At 58.8% G+C, this 19,885-nt stretch overlaps 1 protein-coding gene across 4 annotated transcripts in view; it reads left to right on the forward strand.

The window, feature by feature from the left end:
- The window catches only part of COL18A1 (collagen type XVIII alpha 1 chain), a 251,422-nt gene extending 235,409 nt beyond the window's left edge, over positions 1-16,013 (forward strand). For all 4 annotated transcript variants that reach the window (XM_054044705.1, XM_054044702.1, XM_054044703.1 and 1 more), the window contains 13 exons: positions 676-741; positions 1,843-1,885; positions 3,199-3,261; positions 5,333-5,376; positions 6,012-6,134; positions 6,483-6,627; positions 6,788-6,867; positions 8,541-8,669; positions 10,338-10,373; positions 10,479-10,751; positions 11,470-11,667; positions 12,257-12,372; positions 14,159-16,013. In XM_054044705.1, the coding sequence (XP_053900680.1) occupies positions 676-741; positions 1,843-1,885; positions 3,199-3,261; positions 5,333-5,376; positions 6,012-6,134; positions 6,483-6,627; positions 6,788-6,867; positions 8,541-8,669; positions 10,338-10,373; positions 10,479-10,751; positions 11,470-11,667; positions 12,257-12,372; positions 14,159-14,372 (1,530 nt within the window). In that variant the 3' untranslated portion in view covers positions 14,373-16,013. The remainder of the gene's footprint in view (positions 1-675; positions 742-1,842; positions 1,886-3,198; positions 3,262-5,332; positions 5,377-6,011; positions 6,135-6,482; positions 6,628-6,787; positions 6,868-8,540; positions 8,670-10,337; positions 10,374-10,478; positions 10,752-11,469; positions 11,668-12,256; positions 12,373-14,158) is intronic.
- Positions 16,014-19,885: the final 3,872 nt, after the last annotated feature.

Here is a 19,885-nt window from a genome sequence, read left to right on the forward strand (position 1 = left end):
TATGAGTCAACAGTGTGCCCTTGTTGCCAAGAAGGCTAACGGCATTTTGGGCTGTATAAGTAGGGGCATTGCCAGCAGATTGAGGGACGTGATCATTTCCCTCTATTCGGCATTGGTGAGGCCTCATCTGGAGTACTGTGTCCAGTTTTAGGCCCCACACAACAAGAAGAATGTGGAAAAATGGGAAGGAGTCCATCGGAGGGCGACAAAGATGATTAGGGGGCAGGAGTGCATGACTTATGAGGAGAGGCTGAGGGAACTGGGATTATTTAGTCTGCAGAAGAGAAGAATGAGGGGGGATTTGATAGCTGCTTTCAACTACCTGAAAAGAGTTTCCAAAGAAGATGGAGCTCGGCTGTTCTCAGTGGTGGCAGATGACAGAACAAGGAGCAATGGTCTCAAGTTGCAGTGGGGGAGGTTTAGGTTGGATATTAGGGAAAACTATTTCAGTAGGAGGGTGGTGAAGCACTGGAATGGGTTACCTAGGGAGGTGGTGGAATCTCCTTCCTTAGAGGTTTTTAAGGTCAGGCTTGACAAAGCCCTGGCTGGGATGATTTAGTTGGGGTTGGTCCTGCTTTGAGCAGGGGGTTGGACTAGATGACCTCCTGAGGTCCCTTCCAACCCTGACATTCTATGATTCTATGAAACCCAGTGAACTCTTTCCTCTCTCTGCAGGGTCCTCCGGGTCCCCCAGGTCCCCCAGGCGCCCCTGGCAGTGTAGTGTCCGTCTACGACAATAACGTAAGTAACAGTCCTGGCACGTCATCACGCCATGCTCTGGGGTAGGGGTCACATAATGGCCAGGGCCATGAAAAGAGTTCCCGCTGTTTACCGCCCCCTATTTGCTTGGTGGCAGCCACGCGGATGGGCACAGAGGGGTGCTTTCACCAGGCGGGCATGTCCAGGAGCACTTATCCCATGAGCACAGCTGGGAAGGGTGGCTAACGGGCAGTGCACTCGGAGCTGTGGAAGGGTGACAGTCTGAGCGCGTGCTGCACACTGGGAAGACACATGCCGGATAGCTAGCTTGTCTCGCATTATCGTCCAGCCGGAGAAAGAGCCTCTTTCCCAAAGCACTGTGCGGACGGTGCCGCACCCAGCTCCCCAGAGCAGTGAGTTGCATGTCCTGGGGCCCAGGAGCCCCCATTTATTTCTCTGTCCTGCTCAACAACTTCAGGGTAAATCCACCTAGAAACCAGGACCAGCCAAGCACCCCCCATGCCTGCCCAGCAACAGGGTGGTGGGAGCATGGAGCCTGCCATCTCCTTTAGCGGCTGAGCAAAGCCTTCCCCAGGGCTGGGTTGGTCGGGCTGTGCGAGGCTGGGCAGTGCCCGTTCATGCCAGTCTGTCATTGATTTAGCCTCGCAGGCACCATGCAGTCCTAAACCCAGAGTAAGCAAATACCCAACCCTGTTCTGAAACCCAACAGTGAAATCTAGGCCCAGATTCTGACCCCCACACACTAGGCAGCCCCACAGCCCACTGACTTCACCAGGACTGCGCGCAGTGTGTGGGACTGTGCAGGTGGCAGGATCTTGGACTTTATCGGATGGAGCATGTGGCCTTGTGCCCACTCCCAGCGATCATGGCGCTCGCTAATGAGGTGGATGGTTAGTGTCACAGCACGTCTGCATTGGGAAACGCAGGGGAACCAGTGAGTGCTGCTTGCTGGCAGGGAGAGTCCCAGCAAGAGGGGAGGTTCTGTGCACATGCTTCGCACGTGGTCTAACATCGCATCATTGGGGAGACCTTGGCTGTAGAACGTGCCAGCCCTGGGGCAGCGGGGCAGAATGCCTGGGACGTGTGCTTTGTTTTAAAGCGATGCTATTTCTGTCTTTTCAGGCATTTAGTGAGTCAGGCCCTCCCGGCCCTCCAGGATTGCCTGGTAAGGATGATGCTAGTGCTGGAGCTTTCTGCAGCAACAGGGGAAAGAAATCAGAGCTTTTCCAATGAACCTTTTGTGATGGTGCGGCCCTGAATGGCTTTGGAGATCTTAGCATGGCCGTGAGGAAGGGTGGGGTTTTAGAAAGCCCCAAGCAGGAGACATACAAACCGGGGGCTTGTTTGTAATGCCTGGCTACCCTTGTCCTGGATTCTACAGTGCTGGGTGCTATGGGAAGTCTAAGCTGGCTACGGGATAATGGAGCCCTTCGTTACTGTGTTGTGCCATGCTGTAACCTTCACTGATTAGGCTGGGCAAGGAACGGAGCTGGTCCTACAAAGAGGAACAAATCCTTCATTATAATGGAAATCTCAGCTTTTCAGTGAAGAGATGAAACTGAAATATCCAAGTTGAAATATTTCAGATGCCAGTTTTCATGCATTTGGGGGTTTTGATGAGAAGTTGACATTTTCCATGGCATGCAGACACTTTCTGCAAAAGCTTTCATGACCTCAGAAACCCAGGTTTCCATCGAAAACAGTTTTGATGGAAAGTTTTCCACAAACCCTACTTCCTGAGTAACCCAGGATCTGATGGCTGTATCTCTCCCCTGGCTATGGCATCTTACCCGCCCAGTAGGGCCTGACTAACATGACTTGGTGAGCTCCTGCCCATGGTGGGTCTGGCTGGGGAGCTGCCTAGCACACCCTTGCTCACTGTTAGGGATAATGATAGTTAGATGCAGATTGTTGCTGCTGGCTCCCAGTGGAGGGCTATGGCTCTTGTGGGGTGAGAGATCCTGCCATTACCTTCTGGTTTGGGCGGGAAGAAGCTAGGAAGCCCATTTCCAGCATGTGTGTCTTCTGCATTAGCACTTGGACCCCACCAGAGCTCTGTTCTTTGACTCCATTGCCCGGTTGTGTCTCTCGCTGCCTGGGGAGTTGACTGTACATGGGAACCACTCTGCCTCTTCCAGACCTCAGGAGGGGACTATATTGTTTTCATATCTCTTGCTGGCCAGTAGAAATGTGCAGCATGGTTGCTTTAGCATATGGCCAAGTACCATCACCCCGTGAGGCAGGGGCTGTGCAGTCCCCCACACCTCTGCTGGGAGCTGTTTGTGCGGGTGTGTGCTGCCTTCCGGTGTTCAAGCGCACTTACCATCAGCATTTGCCTGCATTTACTCCAGGCATGCCACCCTTCGCCCTGTGCATGTGGTGGGTGCAGTTAAAAGCTGCTGTGGTTCCGGCCTCTCTCCTCCAACTTCACCATTGCCTGAGCAGTGTTAGACTAATGCCGGTGCTTTCGTTTGTCAGGCTACCAGGGTGCCCCAGGACAAAAGGGTGAACGAGGCGAGACAGGCACCCCCGGGCCCCCAGGTAAGTGAGCACATCCCTGATCTTCCATCTGCACTGCGCCAGACTTGGTCCTGCCTCATGGCTCCGCAGTGACGTGTGTGCAAGACCATGCTGACTGGGGGGAGGGATAGCTCAGTGGTTTGAGCATTGGCCTGCTAAACCCAGGGTTGTGAGTTCAATCCTTGAGAGGGCTGTTTAGAGAACTGGGGTAAAAATCTGTTTTTGGGATTGGCCCTGTTTTGAGCAGGGGGTTGGACTAGAATACCTCCTGAGGTCCCTTCCAACCCTGATATTCTATTAAATCACACCATTTGGGAGTCTCAGCAAAGAGACATGGGTGGCTGAGCTTAGGAGCTGTGAACTCTGTTCCCTGCCTTGTTCAGGACAGACTTGCTCTGAGGAGGCATCAGGGGTGTGCAGTGAAGGCGGGTGTTGTCTGTAGGACCTGTCTCAATTGTTGTAGAAGTGGAAGGTGTGCCATGAATGAGGCAGGGCTGGCAGAGAAATGATCATCTTGTGAGGAAGGCAGTTGAATGCTGCCCTGGAAAACTGGATTCTATCCCTGCCTCTGCCACAGAGTTCCTCTGTGATGCTGGGCAAGTCACTTAATAGGGACCACCCATGAAAGCTTGGTTTCTTTATGTGGAGAAATAGGCCTGGGTGGCCTCCCTTATGTCACTCAAAGCAATGCAGAAGGCCCGAATTTAGGCCTTCTGACAGAAGCTCAGTATACTGACCCTTGTGAAGGCCTTTTACAGGGCAAAGCCTGAACAAGAATAAGCTGTACAATTCCCTGCCAAATTCGGTCAAGGGTTATGATCAGAGGAGGGAGGGAGAAGGAGCAATGCGGAAGGCCTCAGTAACATAATAACCGCTTGTTTATGAAACATAATAACCGCTTACATGAAGAAATCGCTTCTAGCAAAAGGCCAACTTCTCCCGTAATTCCAGCTAACTGCAAAGCTAGCCAATCATATATCTTCTTTGGGCGTCCTGTGATAACCCCCTATGCCCTATAACGGTAAAACCCCAGAAAAACAATAAGAACCCTGCCGAGAAAAACACCCCAACTGGTGCCAAGTACTGCCCATGTCGGAAACCACCAAGAAGCCCTCCACCCAATATGCACCCAATTCTCGTAAATTGATGGAGGTATCGGGGAAAAAGGTACAGACCCCAACTCTTATTTCACGCAAATGACGTATAATTTGTACTATGCTTGCAGTTTGTAAGAATAAAAGTAGCGTGCGTGCTGTGCTAGGGGTGGTAGTTTTTGGACTGCTACCCCAACGCGTTGGTACGTATTGCAATAAACTGGCCTCAGGCTTGAGTCTGTGAACTAAAATCAATGCGTGGGTGACTTTTTCCGCGACATTTATTCCTAATGTTCTGGGGGCTCAACTTGAGACCCTGGGGTGTGAGGTGCAGAAGTGCGGAGCGCTCACAGTTGTGACTGAAGTCAGTGGGAGCTGTGCTGCACGATGCCCAGGTGTCTGAAACTGGACACCCCAAATTAGTGGATACTTTTGACCATAATCTCGTTGTGCTGCAGTTGCCCATCTGTAAAATGGGGATAATACAGCACAATGTGAGCTGAGTGGGAGAGGATAAATTCAGTGTGTTTGTAAAGCACTCGGATACCGTAGTGATGAGCTGCATAGAAAAGCTCATGAGGAAATGAATAATTTGGATTCAGAGCAGGGTTTGGACAATGAAAAGAAAACAAAATATGGACTAGCTGCTCATCAGGGAGCACCGTCCCACCTGTGCACTGGTTCTGAGGAAACAATAGCATGCCATCATGTCGTGAAAGACTATATCCCAATGCACACAAAGGGCAGAGTCATGTTCCCACGGGCAGCCTTAATTCCGGGCTTTCCTACCTGCAGGGTGCTTGACTTTGCACCTTAATCATGTTCTATTAACGGGTTAGAAGGCCCTTGCGGTTGGCGCTAGTCACCCCAGCCCGGCGTGGCGAGCCGTTGGTAGCTGTCTGGGGACGAAGCAATGGGGAGAGTCCGGCAGGAAATGTACCAGGACCCTCAGCTGTCACCCACTAGCCACTCTTGACTCTGTTCCTGTCTCTTCGCAGGCCAGTTCCCCTATGATCTCAACGAATTTGGTTCCACCTTCCGGGTAAGTGCGTCACCCAGATGTGGGGCTGCCCCCCGGGACTCAGCGGGATTGCTGCCATTGAGGACATTAGGAGCACACGGAGCCTTGGCAGGAGTCACAGGGGGCAGCCCCAGCTGTCGCTGCACACGCAGAGCCCGTTGTGCTGTGGCTGCAGGGCAAGGCTGGTGTGGCTCAAGCGCCCAGCTCCAGAGCTGTGACCCGCGGAAGTGAAGCCCGCACTCAGCGTCCCTGAATATCCGGGCGGCACCGTGTGTTAAGGGCACTTGGCCGTTGTGTGCAGTGTGTTAACGGGCCTTTGGTGAGCTGCTCGCCACTGCCGGAGGCTGAGCACCCCGCGGGCGCCCTGCAGAGGGCAGTCCCGGTAACTTCCTGGAGCTGGCGTGCTCTGCTTGTCTGTCCCCACAGAGCATGCACCATCCAGGCGCTGCAGGGACAGTCCACACAGCCTTTGCCCAGCCCTCCAGGGCACGTGTCATAGCACCCCTGCCCTCGGGGCTGTGCTTATCCAGTCCTGGCCTGTGCAGGCAGCAGGAGGAGGGAAGGAGTTCACAACACCCTGTCCCCGGGGAGGGGGGCGATGGCGATAGGGTTGGCAACATCGGGCAGCCCAGACTAATGTCATTCCCCTTCTGCAGGGTGAAAAAGGAGATCGGGGGGACCCTGGACTGAAAGGAGAGAAGGGGGAGCCCGGCGAGGGAGGACTGTATGGATCAAGCGTCTCTGGACCTCCAGGTCCTCAGGGTTATCCTGGCCTTCCGGTGAGGTGCCCCTGTTGCAAGGGGATGGGGTTAGGGTGGGCACACCTGGGCAGAGTGACGGAGAGTTTGATGGGGCAGCCAGCACTGTGGCCCTCCCCAGGGGGGTGTCTAAAGGGAGGGGCCAATGTCCCGTGGCAGGGGGATCCCTGAGCCAGATGGGACTGACCACAGAGCCAGTCGGATGCCCAATACCCAGGGAGAAAGGCCTCACAAGGGAGCAGTTGCAGTGGGGTCAGCGAGTGCCCAGCATCCTGGGGGCGGGGGGTGCAGGGGCTGGGGTGCTGTGTGGGGTGGGTTGAGTGGTTGTGTGTCTTAACCTGAAGAAGACTCTCCCTTGTGCATCCCCAGGGTCCCAAGGGGGACAGCATTAGAGGCCTGCCTGGGCCCCCAGGGCCTCAGGGACCCCCTGGCATTGGGTACGAGGGGCGGCAAGGTCCCCCTGGGCCTCCTGGGCCTCCCGGGCCCCCCTCCTTTCCAGGACCCAACAGACAAAGTGAGTATGTGCCCAGGAAGTCATCTCTCTGCCCTTCCCCACGCGCTGCCTCCCCAGGTGTTCCTGCCCCTTGCATCCCACCCACCCCCACCAGGCCTGAGACCTGCCTGGTTCCTGAGGTGCTAAAGCCCCCTGAGTGCCAGCCTGTTCTTCCTTCCAGCTGTCAGCATCCCTGGCCCACCTGGGCCGCCAGGGCCACCGGGACCTCCAGGGACCAGCGGGTCGTTGACCTCTTCCGGGGTAAGGCAGGGTAGGCGGGGAGGGGACAGGTGGCGTGTGCGGTCTGTGAGCAGGGTGCCCAGGACTGCCCAGCAGGGGACAGCAGTCCCGGGGAGGGTGGGGGCAGTGCAGTGGGAAGACCCAGACACAAGCCCTAGTAGGAGAGTTCAGAGATCTTCCCCCAGGAGGAATATCCCGGGTGAAGGGCAGAGCGGGATCCATTTGGGGGCCCCAGAGGAGCGGGAGAGGCCAGGCCGTACGTAGGGTTGCCAGGGGTGGCACTAATCAGAGAATCAGTGCCCTCTGCTTAGTGCCGGCTGGGCTGGTCGGGGGGCTGCCTGTGGCATGGGCACTGAGCGCAGAGCAAGCAATACCCGCTGCGGGAGCTGGGCTGTGATCCATGACAGCCGGGTCAAGAGGAGAGCCACGTGGGAAGGACCGGCAGAGACCGGGGGACCAAAAGCCCCATGCCGTAGGGCGCACGGAGCTGAGGGCACTGGGCTTCTGCGCATACCCGCTGCGTTTATCCAAGAGATGGGGGCGGGGACTGTAAGTGCCTACCCCCAGGAGATTCGTGAGCGCAGAGGGCTCTCCAGGCTAGAAGCCCCCCTGCCTGGGAGCTGCAGCGAGAAATGAAGGGCCGATTTTTAGCAGTGAGGAGACTCAACCCTTGGCACAGCTTATCTAGGGAGGCGGCGGGTCCTTCCTGTGTGACGGCAGCGTGGCTGCAAGAGTGTTTCTTCTGCAGTGCCACCCTGTGTCCCAGCGAGAGTCCGCTTCTCTGCAGCAGGCCACGCTGCCCGTTGTGAGAGGCAGGTATCCGCCATTCTGCCGAGAAGAGCAGTGGAACCTGTAGAGCCATGGGAAATACTCAGAGGTGGGAAGAGACAGACCGGGCTGTTCAGTGCAGAGCGGAGACGGGGGCGCGAGGGGTCGTTGTAACTAGCTATAAACCAGTGGCATGGGGAAGGCGAGGCATGAGGCCCTCCTCAGCAAAACAAGGAGACAGCCAATAAGATAGGTGGGCAGCTAATCTTAAACTGACAAAATAAAATTCATTCACTTGAGGCAGAATTACCCTGTGGAACTCAGGGCTACAAGATATTCTAGAGACAGAGATGAGAAAAGGATTAGACCACTGTAGGAACAGCAGCATGGCAAGAATAAGTGTACAAGGGGAATCCGCTCTCATGCCAAGAGATACAGCAGCCACTACATCCCTGAGGTTAGGAAGGAGCCTTCCTCAAGGGCGGGTGATGGCAGAATTCTCCAGTGGAGTTTCGCGCTGTTCCCGAAAGCATCTGGCCGCTGTGCTGACCGGGGCCCTGCTCTAGCACCAGTGCGCTTGCTGATGCACTGGGGCAATTCCAGAACACAGGGTATAAAGGGCTGGAGTCACCCAGCAGCCAACAGCCAGCCTCCATTAGGGTTGATCTCGGAGCCCTTTGATGCCGGAGCACTAAGCGTGCCAGTGCTCATGTGCCCTCTGCTGCTGAACCCCATGCAGTCAGAGCCCATTTCGTGGCGTTCTCCATCCTCTCCTCCAAGCCCCTGTGCAGCATAGCTGCACTCACACCCGGGGCCAGCAGGAGACAGCCCCTCTCGTACCTCAGCGCTGGGCTGCGGAGGGTTATCCTGTCGCTGAGCCCAGCCCTTTCCTGGGCCTTTGCACTGACGCTGGTGTGTCCCAGCAGCTGCGGATCCTGCCAGCATATCAGTCCATGCTGAGCACGGCTCAGGAGGTGCCCGAGGGCTGGCTGATCTTCGTACAGGACAGAGAAGAGCTGTACGTCCGGGTGCGGAGCGGCTTCCGGAGAGTCCGTGTGAGTACAGGGTGGGGCTGATGAACGATGCTGTTACGGGAGGACAGGCTGTTATGTACATACCTGCGTCGAGATCTGTCTGCAGAGCACTGCAGGTGTGCCAGGGCCCAGCCAGGACCAGGCCTGTGCACCTGGCGCTGCCAGGCAAAGGCCCCAGTCCTGCACAGCACATGCCCTACGAGCAGTCCTGTGGAGGGCAGAGAGAGAGCCACAGTGGATATGGTTGAGCACGTGTCTCTTGTCAGGATCAGGGCCTACGAGTCCAACCCTGCAGCCTGCTCTGCACACATAGAGGCCTCCTGGGCATTTCCAGCAGCAGGAGCTGGGCCTGGTGCCAGTCCAGCCATGGGCAGAGGCGAGATCTGAAGACCTCTGACCATCGAGCTCCTGTATAAACAATGCAGGGTCACACTGCGAGCTGGGCAGAATGGTGCTGAGAAGAGCCCTGGCCATTCTCTGCTGACAGGCTGAGCCAGGCTGAGCACGAGACTGGCACGTAGGTCCTTGGGGCTGCCACTTCCAGGGAAGAGCCCCAGAAACCAAGCCTAGCAGTGCCTGTTCTGTGGGCCAAGGGGAGCAAACAGCACAGGGGCCATTTCCCATGCATGGGGCTCTCCTGGCGCTCCCTGCACCAGTGTGTGGGGGCCGGGGCAGTTTGATGGGGAGGGCAGGTTGGATTTAGTGCCGCCGCTGCTCCCAGGCTTGGTTTGCCAGAGCCGTTGGCGAGAAGGGCACCCTCAGCCCTGTCCCTTGGGGATTAATGACACACAGCTAGTGTGGGGGGTGCCCACGCCAGGTCCTCTGAGCAAACTCATCTGGCTCCCTTGGCTGGGAAGTGGGGATGGCGGGGGCCCTGTCCAGGCTGGTGGGCCGGTTCTGGCCCCTCTGGGCTGCGGGCGAGGCAGACGTTGTTCCCAAGCCGGCACTGGGAGGGAAGCATGGGTTGGATCATCACAGTGCCGGAACGCTGCCCGGCTGTGGGGCTGGCAGAATTCTTCTCTCTGCTCTTCAGAAGCCCTCTATCGTCCCGCAGCATACCAGCACCACCAGCTCCCCTTTCCGGTCGCTCCTGCTGGAGTCACGCCCCTGGCACTGCTGGGCCACTCACAGCCCCAGATGCTGCTTGCTAAGTAAGCACTGGCAGCCTCTTCTGCCTTCCAGCTCTGGGAGTCTGGCCTCCCACCCGCTCAGGGACACCCCCCACAACTGGGAATCTCCCCCCCACACCGCACCCGCCCAGGGACACCCGCCGCACTGGGAATCCCCACACACACACGCCCCACCCACTCAGGGACAACCCCCCACCACTGGGAATCCCCCCCCCGCATGCTCAGGGACCTCCCCTCCACAGGGACTCTCCCCACATGCTGAGCTGTAGCCCCACGCGTGGAATTTCTGGCGCAGGCTCGAGGGGGGGTTTGGCCCTGGCCGGTCTGTGGTGAAGCATGCTGCCTGCCCCTTGCTCCTCCACAGAGCCTGGCGCTCTCTGACACGGGGGTGGTCACTGGGCAGCCTGCGGGCCACAGCCGCCTGCCAGCTGCTTTGGAATGGCCCCCAAAATCTTTTCCTTTCCTGACTGTTCTCACTGGTTTGGTGTGGCTGGCCCTGGAGTCTGGACCCTGGCTCTACCTGGCCAGAGAGTAATTGAGCCTCCTTGCTTTGTTTCAGCTGGAGGAACACACTTCCATCTCCAGCCCCGGGCTGGTAAGTGATCCCTTCTTTCTCCCCGCGAGAGCGCTGCGCTCAGGCCCACGGAGCCAGGGATCTGTCCTCCGGCTGGGCAGTGAGCATCGCGCTCTCTCACTACAGGACAACGAAGTGTACGACAAGCCGCCAAGTGTCCACTACTCGCATGGCGGCACTGCCTCCTCCGGCTTCCTGCACCCGCGCCGAGAGCACAACCCCTCCTCCACAGCCCGGCCCTGGCGAGCGGACGACAGCATCGCCAACCACCACCGCCTCCCCGACCACTCGCCCCACGGCGCCCAGCCCCAGCAAGAGCCATTGGACAGCTTCTCCCCAAATCGCCGGGGGGAGAGCACCCCCTCTGCCATTCACAGGCACCCTGACTTCCAACCCGCCGTGAGTACTGCCCAGCCCAGCTGCCCCACCCGGCTGCTGCCCCCGCCGAGCGAGAGCAGAGCTGTGCGCCGCCCGAGGAGTTAGTGCCCTAAGCCAACCTACTGCAGCACAACACAGGCAGTGTATGGAACGAGGCCGCTGGGCCCAACCTGTCAGAGACTGGGGTGGGGTGTCCCTGGGAAGAGAGAGAGGAAACGGCCCCCTGGGGTGTGCAGTCACATGCACTCAGGCTGAGAGCACGCGCTAAAGCCAAGGGTCATGCTCAGTTCTACCATGCCGCTAATCCCCACCCGCACCCCTTCTTCCAGCACTGTGCCCAGCCTGCCAGCCCTGCCCCGAGGCCAAATGGCTGCTCGGAGCCTGCCAGCCGTGATCCCTGTCAGGCAGATAGCACGTTGGCTGGCAGGAGAGCGCAGGGAGGGGCAGGGACGCTACAGCACTGGGCTGGTTCTGGGGGTGCCGCCATTCCTGGCTGGGCACACCAAGGATATCCGTGGGAGCAGGCTGCACAGATGCTGCTGGTAGCACTGGAGGAGGTGACCTCTGGAGGAGCTGTCCCTGGAGCAGGCGCTGTTGCCTGCTCCCCATCTGCGGCAGTCTCTGCATGGCGCTGGGAGGACACGACTGGTGGGTGGGGGCAGCGGCTCTGTGGGTGAGGGCAAGATACCGATGGCCACTGGCCACAGCACGTCGGGTCCTGTTTGTCTTCTCGTTCCAGCTCCACCTGGTGGCGCTGAATGCCCCGCTGAGCGGCAGCATGCGTGGCATCCGTGGAGCTGACTTCCAGTGCTTCCAGCAGGCCCGGGCAGTCGGGCTGACGGGCACGTTCCGAGCCTTCCTGTCCTCCCGGCTGCAAGACCTGTACAGCATTGTGCGCAGGGCCGACCGGAGCGGAGTGCCCATCGTCAACCTCCAGGTACGCAGTGGGAGCATACACAGCCTGTTAGCACTCGGAAAGGCTGGCTGGAGCACGGGCCTCTGGCAAAGGTGGACAGCACTTCTGTTCTCCAGCTCTGCCCCCACTGCTGGGGGCCTGCAATGCTGCTGAGCCCTGGGGCAGTTTGGTGCAGGCAGCGCATGTGTGGGAGTGCCAGCCCCACTGCATATGTGCCCCAGTCAGGATTGGAGCCCAGACCTCCACAAGCACAGGCCAGTGTGCAAGCGACCCATGCTGCAGACGCGAGTGCTGCCGTGCTCAGTGCAGCAAGCCCACCGTCAGCGCTTGGTGCACCCGTCACCTGGGGCGCAGGGCCTGATCCGACAAGCGGCGCCGAGCGCCCACAATGGTAGATGGGGATTGGGGCGCTTAGCACCTCTCAGGAAGCATGGGAGCCTCGTGCAGCCCATGGGCAGCCCCGCTTCCTGACGGACATCTCTGCTGAGTGCCGGAGAGGCTGGGCTCCCACGCATCCCTCGCGGGGAGCGGGGCTCTGGTTGGCTTGTCGCATGCGCTTTCCCGGCAGACACTATTGCTGCAGTGCTGTGACTAGTTTTTCCTCCCAAAGGATGAAGTGCTGTTTAACAACTGGGAGGCGCTGTTCTCGGGCACAGAGGCTCAGTTCCGAGCTGGTGTTCGCATCCTCTCGTTTGACGGAAGAGATGTCCTGAGAGACTCTGCGTGGTAGGTGTCCCAGAACCGCTGCCTCCTGCCGCTGCAGGGAGTGACCCATTGCTGAGCAGCTGCTGGGTCCCCATGGCACGGGGGGCCCTTTCGGGCTGGCATTGAAGGGGACGGGGTTTCATGATTCCCAGCCAGCATCACGTGAGGCAAGTAAATGCCATGGCGAGAAGCTGCTGGCTCTGCCAGGAATGATCTGTTTGCTGTAGGAACAGTGCATGTGAGAATGGCTTGTTAGCCTCCCAGGGCAGGTGCTGGGCACAAGGCCACCTCCTGGCTAAGTGCAGTGTCAGGTACTGCACTTAGCCTGTGTGCTAGGTGGTTCTGGGCCCAGTTCCCACAGGCTTGGACTGCATGTTGCTCCCCGGATCTGCCCTGCATGCGGGGAAGCAGAGCCGTGATAGCTATCCGGGGCAGATGATTCCTGCGTGGTGCCCACAGTCACCAAGCTGGGCAGGGGGGCAGAACCTTTGTGTAACCAGCAGCAACCGGTAACAGGGGCAAGGAAGAGTGAGGGAGCGGATCTCCTTGGTCTGGGTGTTGTGAGTTCTCTTGCTAGTGCCTCAGTCTTCCTGGCTCAAACAGGGCCACGTGAACTCAGGGCCAGCCTTCCTGCCTGGCTAGCACGGCCTTGTCCAGCCAGGCTCCCCTCTGTGGGAGAACTGCCAGGCTGAGGGAGCTCACCGGGCCGCATTCCTCAGGGCCTAGCTTGGCTTTGTTTGTGGGAATGGAGGGATTTGCCAGGTCGCTGTCCTGGGGGGTTGGATGTGGTGGGGGCTCCATGCGAACGAGTGACGCACGCTGAGCAGGGGGTCTCCGTGCTGGGCTGCTCTGGAACTCTGGTTTTCCAGCCTCCCTCCCCAGGGCAGGTTTGATCCCGTCCCCCCTCCACACAGTCGTGGTCATCATGGGGTTTTGTTTCATTGCCACCCAGGAAGCTGCAGGGAGGGAGCACTGGTAGTGCCGGCCTAGCCTGCTGCTCCTGCAAGGGAGGTGTAGCGGGGTGGACACCCGCTCCGGCCTCAAAGGGCCTGAAACAGCCCTGGGAGACGGCTGGGGCAGGGAAGGCTGAGCTGATTAGGGGAAGTGGCTGCAGCTGGGGCCACGCCCCAAACAGACTCAGCTGGCCCTATAAAGGCTGGGGAGCCAGGAGCTCAGACAGTCTCTCTCTCTCTCTCCCTTCAGAGAGAGACGGGCCTGGCTGCAGGGAGCTAAGACAGAGTACCTGAGTGGAGCTGGGCTGGGAAAAGGCGAGGAGCTGGGGAGCTCCAGCTTGGAAAGCCTCAGGCTGCGGCCTAGTATTGGGCCAAGGGGTACTGGGGGTTGCAGAGGGCAGCCCGGAGGTAGGCCAAGGCAGCGGGTCCAAACCCAACCCTGCCAGTGATGAGTGGCTGATACTGCAGTCTGCCCCGGGTGTGGGGCTAGATGGTGACTGGCAGTAGCCTTATCCTGAGGTGAGGTGGGGTTAGTGGGTAGGGGTTCCCCTGGGAGGGGAGACCTAGCGTGTGGGGTACTGCCAGGGGGCAGCACCCAGAGCAAGGGGCACTGGGGTCCTGGGAGGGACATGGGAGCCAGCAGAGGACAGGGTGGATCACCGGCCTGCAGAGGGCGCTCCAGAGGCTGGATTGAGCTGATTCCCCAGATGACCAACAGGAGGCGCCACAGGGGTGAGTCCGACCCCTTACAGGAGGCCAGGGGTTGGTTGGGGGGGGTCTCTTGGCAAACCGTGCCACTCCAGCCGTTGCTCGTGCCCATGGGCTTGGCAGTGAGTTGTTGCCTTGTGTTGCAGGCCTCAGAAGAATGTCTGGCACGGCTCTGACGCCAAGGGCCACCGGCTCACAGAGAGCTACTGCGAGACATGGAGGACGGACGATGGCGTGGTGACGGGCCAAGCCTCCTCGCTGGCCTCGGGCAAGCTCCTGGAGCAGAAGGTGAGCAGCTGCCAGAACACCTTCATCGTCCTGTGTATTGAGAACAGCTTCATGACCTCTTCCAAAAAGTGACCTGCCCCCGCCCGCGCCTCGGCGCACAGAGAGGAGGGACCCCAACGGGGCAGCCGCTTCCCCCTTCACACAGCCATTCCCAGAGAAGCAGATGAAAAGCCAAAGAGTGTTGAGTTAGTTTGAAACGCCAGCCCGGTGCTGGCCGGCATCTGGAGGGCTGAGCCGGCTGGCTGTACTGGCCATCTCCTCGTCTCCGGTGTACACGCAGTGGGTCTTTCTCTTTTAATCCCCCTCATATTTAACCAGGTTAGTTGTATGCTTGGGTGAACTCTCCTTGGTTCCCTGTTTTCCCCCTTGCTAGGACAGTCATCACAGGGAGGGCCCCGTGGTCCCCAGGCGGGGTGCCGGAGCATGAGATGCTCTTTGCTGAGACGGGGAGGCCCAGCGGGAGAGCTGGCTGCACGGCCAGTCCTTGTGCTGTGGGGTGGGTGACGGCCCCAGCTCCGCTCTACTGCTCGGTCTGTGACGTCCCAGAGCTTGCTGTCTGTCGCTGTCTGTGCACCCTGCAGGGGCTCAGCTGGGTGAAAGGCCCTGAGTCTCTAGCTGAGTCCCTGTCTGCAGGTTGGCTTCCCCCTCAGCTTGGTCTGATAGCCCCTGGCTTCGCCTCCCTTCCTCCATCTGCTCCATGGGAGCTGGAGTGGGACCAGGCCCCCAGCCTCAGGTGCCTCTCAGCTGGCAGTGGGGTTCCTGCTGGTGGAGCCCTGCTTCCCACAGTGGGTGGTGAGAAGTGGGTTCCCCCCATGGCATGGGTAAGCTGTTGGGGGAGTACTTCAGGAGCTGCCGGGCGAGGGGGGGCTGTCCTTTGAAAGCAGAGTCATTTCCTTGTTGGAAGAACCAAACGGGTTAGTTATAAGAGGAAAGTCAAATGGAGGCCAAATCCCCGCCCCAACGGTTCTGTGCAGTGCCTTCCCCATTGCAGGACACTGGCTAGCTGAGGGGGGGTGCCCTCCCCACACCTCCCCTGGCTAGCCCAGCCATCCACACCAAACCCTGGCCAACATGTGCCTTACTCTGGTTAGGGACAAAGGAGAGCAATGCATGCGCTGATGAGGGGAATGAATGTCCTCTCCTTTGCTTGGGGGTGGGGGGAAGGGGCATTTCCTTGAGTACCAGAGGGCAGATTAAAAAGTACCTGTTCTAGCAATACTGGGTGTCAGGGCCAGGAGGTTTTGTGACCTCCATGAGCATTATGGGGTGGAGACGCTTCTTTGCTGCCATAAAACCTGACTTCCAGAGGGAGCCCAGCCCATGACAGGCAAGTTTGAATGTTAGGAGAACGCCTGGGTGTGGGATTTAAGGTCCCATACTGCAGCTGAGCATCAGCTCCAGGAGAACGTCCCGCCTCAAAGCCAGAAGCCTTCCACACACTTCTATGCTCCTCGTGTACCATACTTGGGAAGCACTAATGTTGAAAGGATTTTTCAATCAGTTTTGAAAATGAGGTGCTACATTTTTAACTAGCTTCTTATTGTACTGAAATTACCATAAAGGCTGTGCAAGTCACACAATTCCTGTTTCTTCTTGTCTACTGTATTTGTGTAATTAATGCAATTTAAAGCCTGTGGATTTTTGTGTTTTTGTCAGTTGTGTTCTTTAAACCGTTTTCTAAAGGCACTGAATAAAGGAAAGTCTCCTCTTGTACTCCCAGTCAAGTCATTTGGCTGTGAAGAGAGATGTACGGGTGTGAATGCACGGAGCTAGCCCTTAAGAAACGCAGACAGCTGAACTGTGGCTTCCTCCAAGCGGAAGGTCAGAGGAACACCTGCATGGAGCAGATCTTGTGCAGTGTCTCATTCTGGTTTCTGTTGGAGTCTGGCTGACACGCTGAGACAGGAGATTTACTATCCCTTCCACAATCTGTCACCATTAGGGCCCTACCAAGTTCACGCCTGTGAAAAACACATCACAGGCCATGAAATCTGGCTGTTTAGGGGAGTGGGGCTCCTATCACATGCCGGACTCCAGCGGCTGGCTGGGCTGGGGAGGGATTTCCTCTTCCCCTGCAGCGGCCACTCTCGGGGCTGGGACCTAGCTGGCTGGGAGCCCAGCTCTGAAGGCAGTGCAGAAGTGAGGGTGGGCTGTGGAGTCAGAGCAGTTGTGGAGCTTCCTGCAGCTGACCCTGCCCATGCAGAGGGAGAGAAAGTCCCGTCCCTCCCCAGCCCAGCCGGGACTAGCAGCTGTCCGTCTTGGCGTTTCTTGTGCCGTGTGAATGCCTGGGTAGCTGAACCCCCGGGGCTGTGCAGTGCAGGTGGAACGCTGGCTGGGGGAAGAGCCCAGCATCCACGTAGCATTGGTGTCGCTGCCCCGATCTGCTGTGCATTCCCCAGCTCCATGGTCACAGGCTGAGAGAAACAAGTTACCCAAGGGGTGGCAGTGAGGCCCCAGCCCCAGCTGTGGCGCCCCCCAGGGGAAGGTGAAGTGTCACTAACTACCGAGCACAGGCCTAGCACAATCAGTGTTGGTGTGAAATCCAGCCCCGCACCAGCTCGCTGCTTCCCCTTTTGGGTGCCAGGCACAGGTAGCACGGTGCCGGATGGAGCCCCAGGCCCCTGGGCTGTGGGTCAGATGCCCCTAGCACTGCGGTACTGGACAGAGCCCCACGCCGCTGCATCCTTAGCATTGCAGTGCTGGACAGAGCCCCCATGTCCCTAGTGCTGCGGTGCCAGATGGAGCCCTGAGCCCCCAGTGCCGTGGTGCCGCACAGCCTCACACAACAGGCTGCAGCAATTGTCCAGCCTGGGTTAGGAAAGTGACTAGCTGAACACCTGGGAGCTAAAGGCAGGCCCTGAAACCCCAAAGAGGGTGATGGATCCTGGCAGTGCCTGGTGCCTCCTAGCCACGGGGGCTGGGGCCCAGCTGGCTGGGTGAATGTGCCGCTGGGAGGGAGCAGGAGGTGGTGGGCAGAGAACAGGGCTGGAGCTGTTCTGAGGAAAGGGCCTCCTTTTGGCGGTGGGGGGGGGACTAGATGAGCAGGGAGTTGATTCCTTTTTCATTGGGGTGACCCCCCGAGCCTGCCCCTGTGTACTGGGACTGATGGTGCCCTGGGGCTGGAGCAATCGCACATGGGGCCTGCGCTGACCGAGCCAGGCAAGATGGTGTGCAGGGGCTCTGTTGGGGGGCCGGGGTAGAGTCCAGGCTGCAAGCAGGCTCCTGGGATGCCCTATGTCCGGCCCCCAGGTCCCTTGCCTGCTGGCAGCTGGCTCAGAGTTCAGCTGGTACCAGGCACTTGGAGGAGAAAAGGGCTGCTGCCAGCTGCCCTCTCCAGTGTGGCCAGCAATGCACACTGGGGATAGGGGCGGGAGCCAGGCAGGGCCTTGTCAGCCAGCATCCCATCACGGGTGTGGGGGAGGGTGGGACATGGAGCCTAGCCCTGCACCCAGGCTACACTTTACACAGGACCAGCGAAGCAACAGAGCTGAGGCCCTCAAAGCCCCCCTGCTAGGGCACTGTCCTGCGCTGCGCCAGGCCTGAGTGGGGGCTGCTGGCCACACCAGCCCAGGGGCTCAGCAGTGCCTGGGCCCAGTGACATGAGGTGGGCGGGTATGACAGAGAGGCCTAGTGATTTGCTGTGCTCGTCAGGCCTGCCCTGGGCATGGGCTTATCTGACCAGCCCGGCAGCAGGAAGGACCAATGCAGGGGCAGTTGCCACTAAGGGACCCAGCCAGCATGGCATCTACCCACAGCAGGCGATAGGGAGCCAGCCTCTAGGGCTACTCTGCAAACACTACATTTCAGTGGTTCACTGGGCATCCAGCCCAGGGTCTGACCCAGAAGTGAATTGACTGATTGTACATTCCCGTGTCTCTCTTCTGAATGCCTGTGGCACACTGGTGAGTAAGGGCAGTGTAATGTCTGTAGTAACCCTGGCCGAGGCCCTGGCTACTCATTGTTCGTATGTGTCAGTCAGACCAAACACAGGGTGAAAGGGGTTGTTCTCCCAGGCAGGCGGGAAGGCAACCCTGTGTTGTGTAAATGGAGCATTAGGGACTGGAAGTGTTACATACAAATCAACAGGAACCTGGCAGCCTCTTGGCACAGGGTCACTGACCTTTGGGCGCCATCCCCAGCCTGCCGTGTTGGGCCCAAGCATTTTGCCCTCTGTGCAGATCCTGGCTGGGAGCCTGGCCAGCCATGCTGGACCTGCCTCTTGCAAAGTCTCATTGGTCAATCAGGTTTCAGGCGGCGCAGCGTCGTTTTACTTTTGTTTGCGTGTAACCTCGTCTAGCTTTATTCGACACATGGTAGCACTTAGCCCTGGGACAGTTTGTTACTAAACGTGGTTTACATTCAGGATGAGCCAAGGGGGTGCACTAATGGAAGGGTGGGGACAGCCGCCCCTCTGAAGCTAGCAGGCTGTGGATTGGCTCTTTAAAGCAACAAAAAACCCTTACTACCGTGTGAGCATGTGTGGTTAGGGGGCTGGGAGATGTTGCTGGGGAATTCGGGAGTTGGGGGGTTCACAGTTTAAGGCACGGTTTAGATTGGCAGAGCCCTGCGGCGTTTGCTGGCATGGCCGGGAGCTGGAACGCAGCTTAGCAGGATTAAAACGCTCCCTGGCTGAGGCTGGGGGGGAGGGGAAGGGTAACGCTATCACGCACAAGGCGGGGCGCCCCAGCAGATTGTCACAGCGGGGTATCTGCTCCTGGCCATGTGCACAGAGGGCAGCACGTGGGTGTGAGCAGCAGCACTGCCCACCAGGGCACAGGCTGCTGTGTGCCACTCTCCAGCACACAAGGGTTGTGGCCCCAGTGGCCACCGCTGCACCACGGTGCAGGCTGCAGACCCAAGAGGAGCACAGCGGCTGAGGGCAGTAATGGGCCCCCCCCAGCTCCGTGCTGGGCTGGAAACGGCTGCCAGATGCCTCCCCGCACTTACAGCCGCCTTCCCCCCGCCACAATCTGTTAGTCAGCTGATGTGTGCCAGGCAGGAGGGCACAGCTCACCTGCCCCTCTCAGCCCAGCCCCCACCTTGGGCAAGGCGAGCCAACCACGGCCCCACTTGGGTCGAACCTCCCTGGCCGTATGCAGTATGGGCCAGTTATGCCACAAGGCCCCGGGTTAGTGCAAAGACTTTCCAGCCCCGTTGTACAGGGCAAGGCTGCTCTGCGGGCCATGCTGTAAAGCTACGGAGCCATGTGTGGGGAGGGCCCGGCTGGCCCTCCTGGTGCGGCCGTAGAATCAACGCCAGAGGGTCAGATGCTTTGTGCAGAGAGGCCCAGGGGAGCAGTGGCTGCACAGTTGCTGAAGCAGTGCATTGGTGGGGGGACGCATCGGGTGAAGTGCTCCAAGCCCCAGGGCCTGAAGTCAGGTGATTACACGGGACACTCAGCGTTCACTACGAAGAGCACACGTCTAGTCTGGGTGGAGCAAAGCTGGAGCACAGGACCCGTGAGGGCTGACACCAGAAGCGAAGAAAAGAGCCTCAAGGGCTTGTCTTAGCAACATCTCGGGTGTAGTCCCTTCCTCATGTTCTGGGAGGAGCCTAAGGTGAGTTTGGTACGCCGGGCACAGGTC

Source organism: Malaclemys terrapin, chromosome 11 (assembly GCF_027887155.1).
Source record: "Malaclemys terrapin pileata isolate rMalTer1 chromosome 11, rMalTer1.hap1, whole genome shotgun sequence".
Classification (NCBI taxonomy): Eukaryota; Metazoa; Chordata; order Testudines; family Emydidae; genus Malaclemys; species Malaclemys terrapin.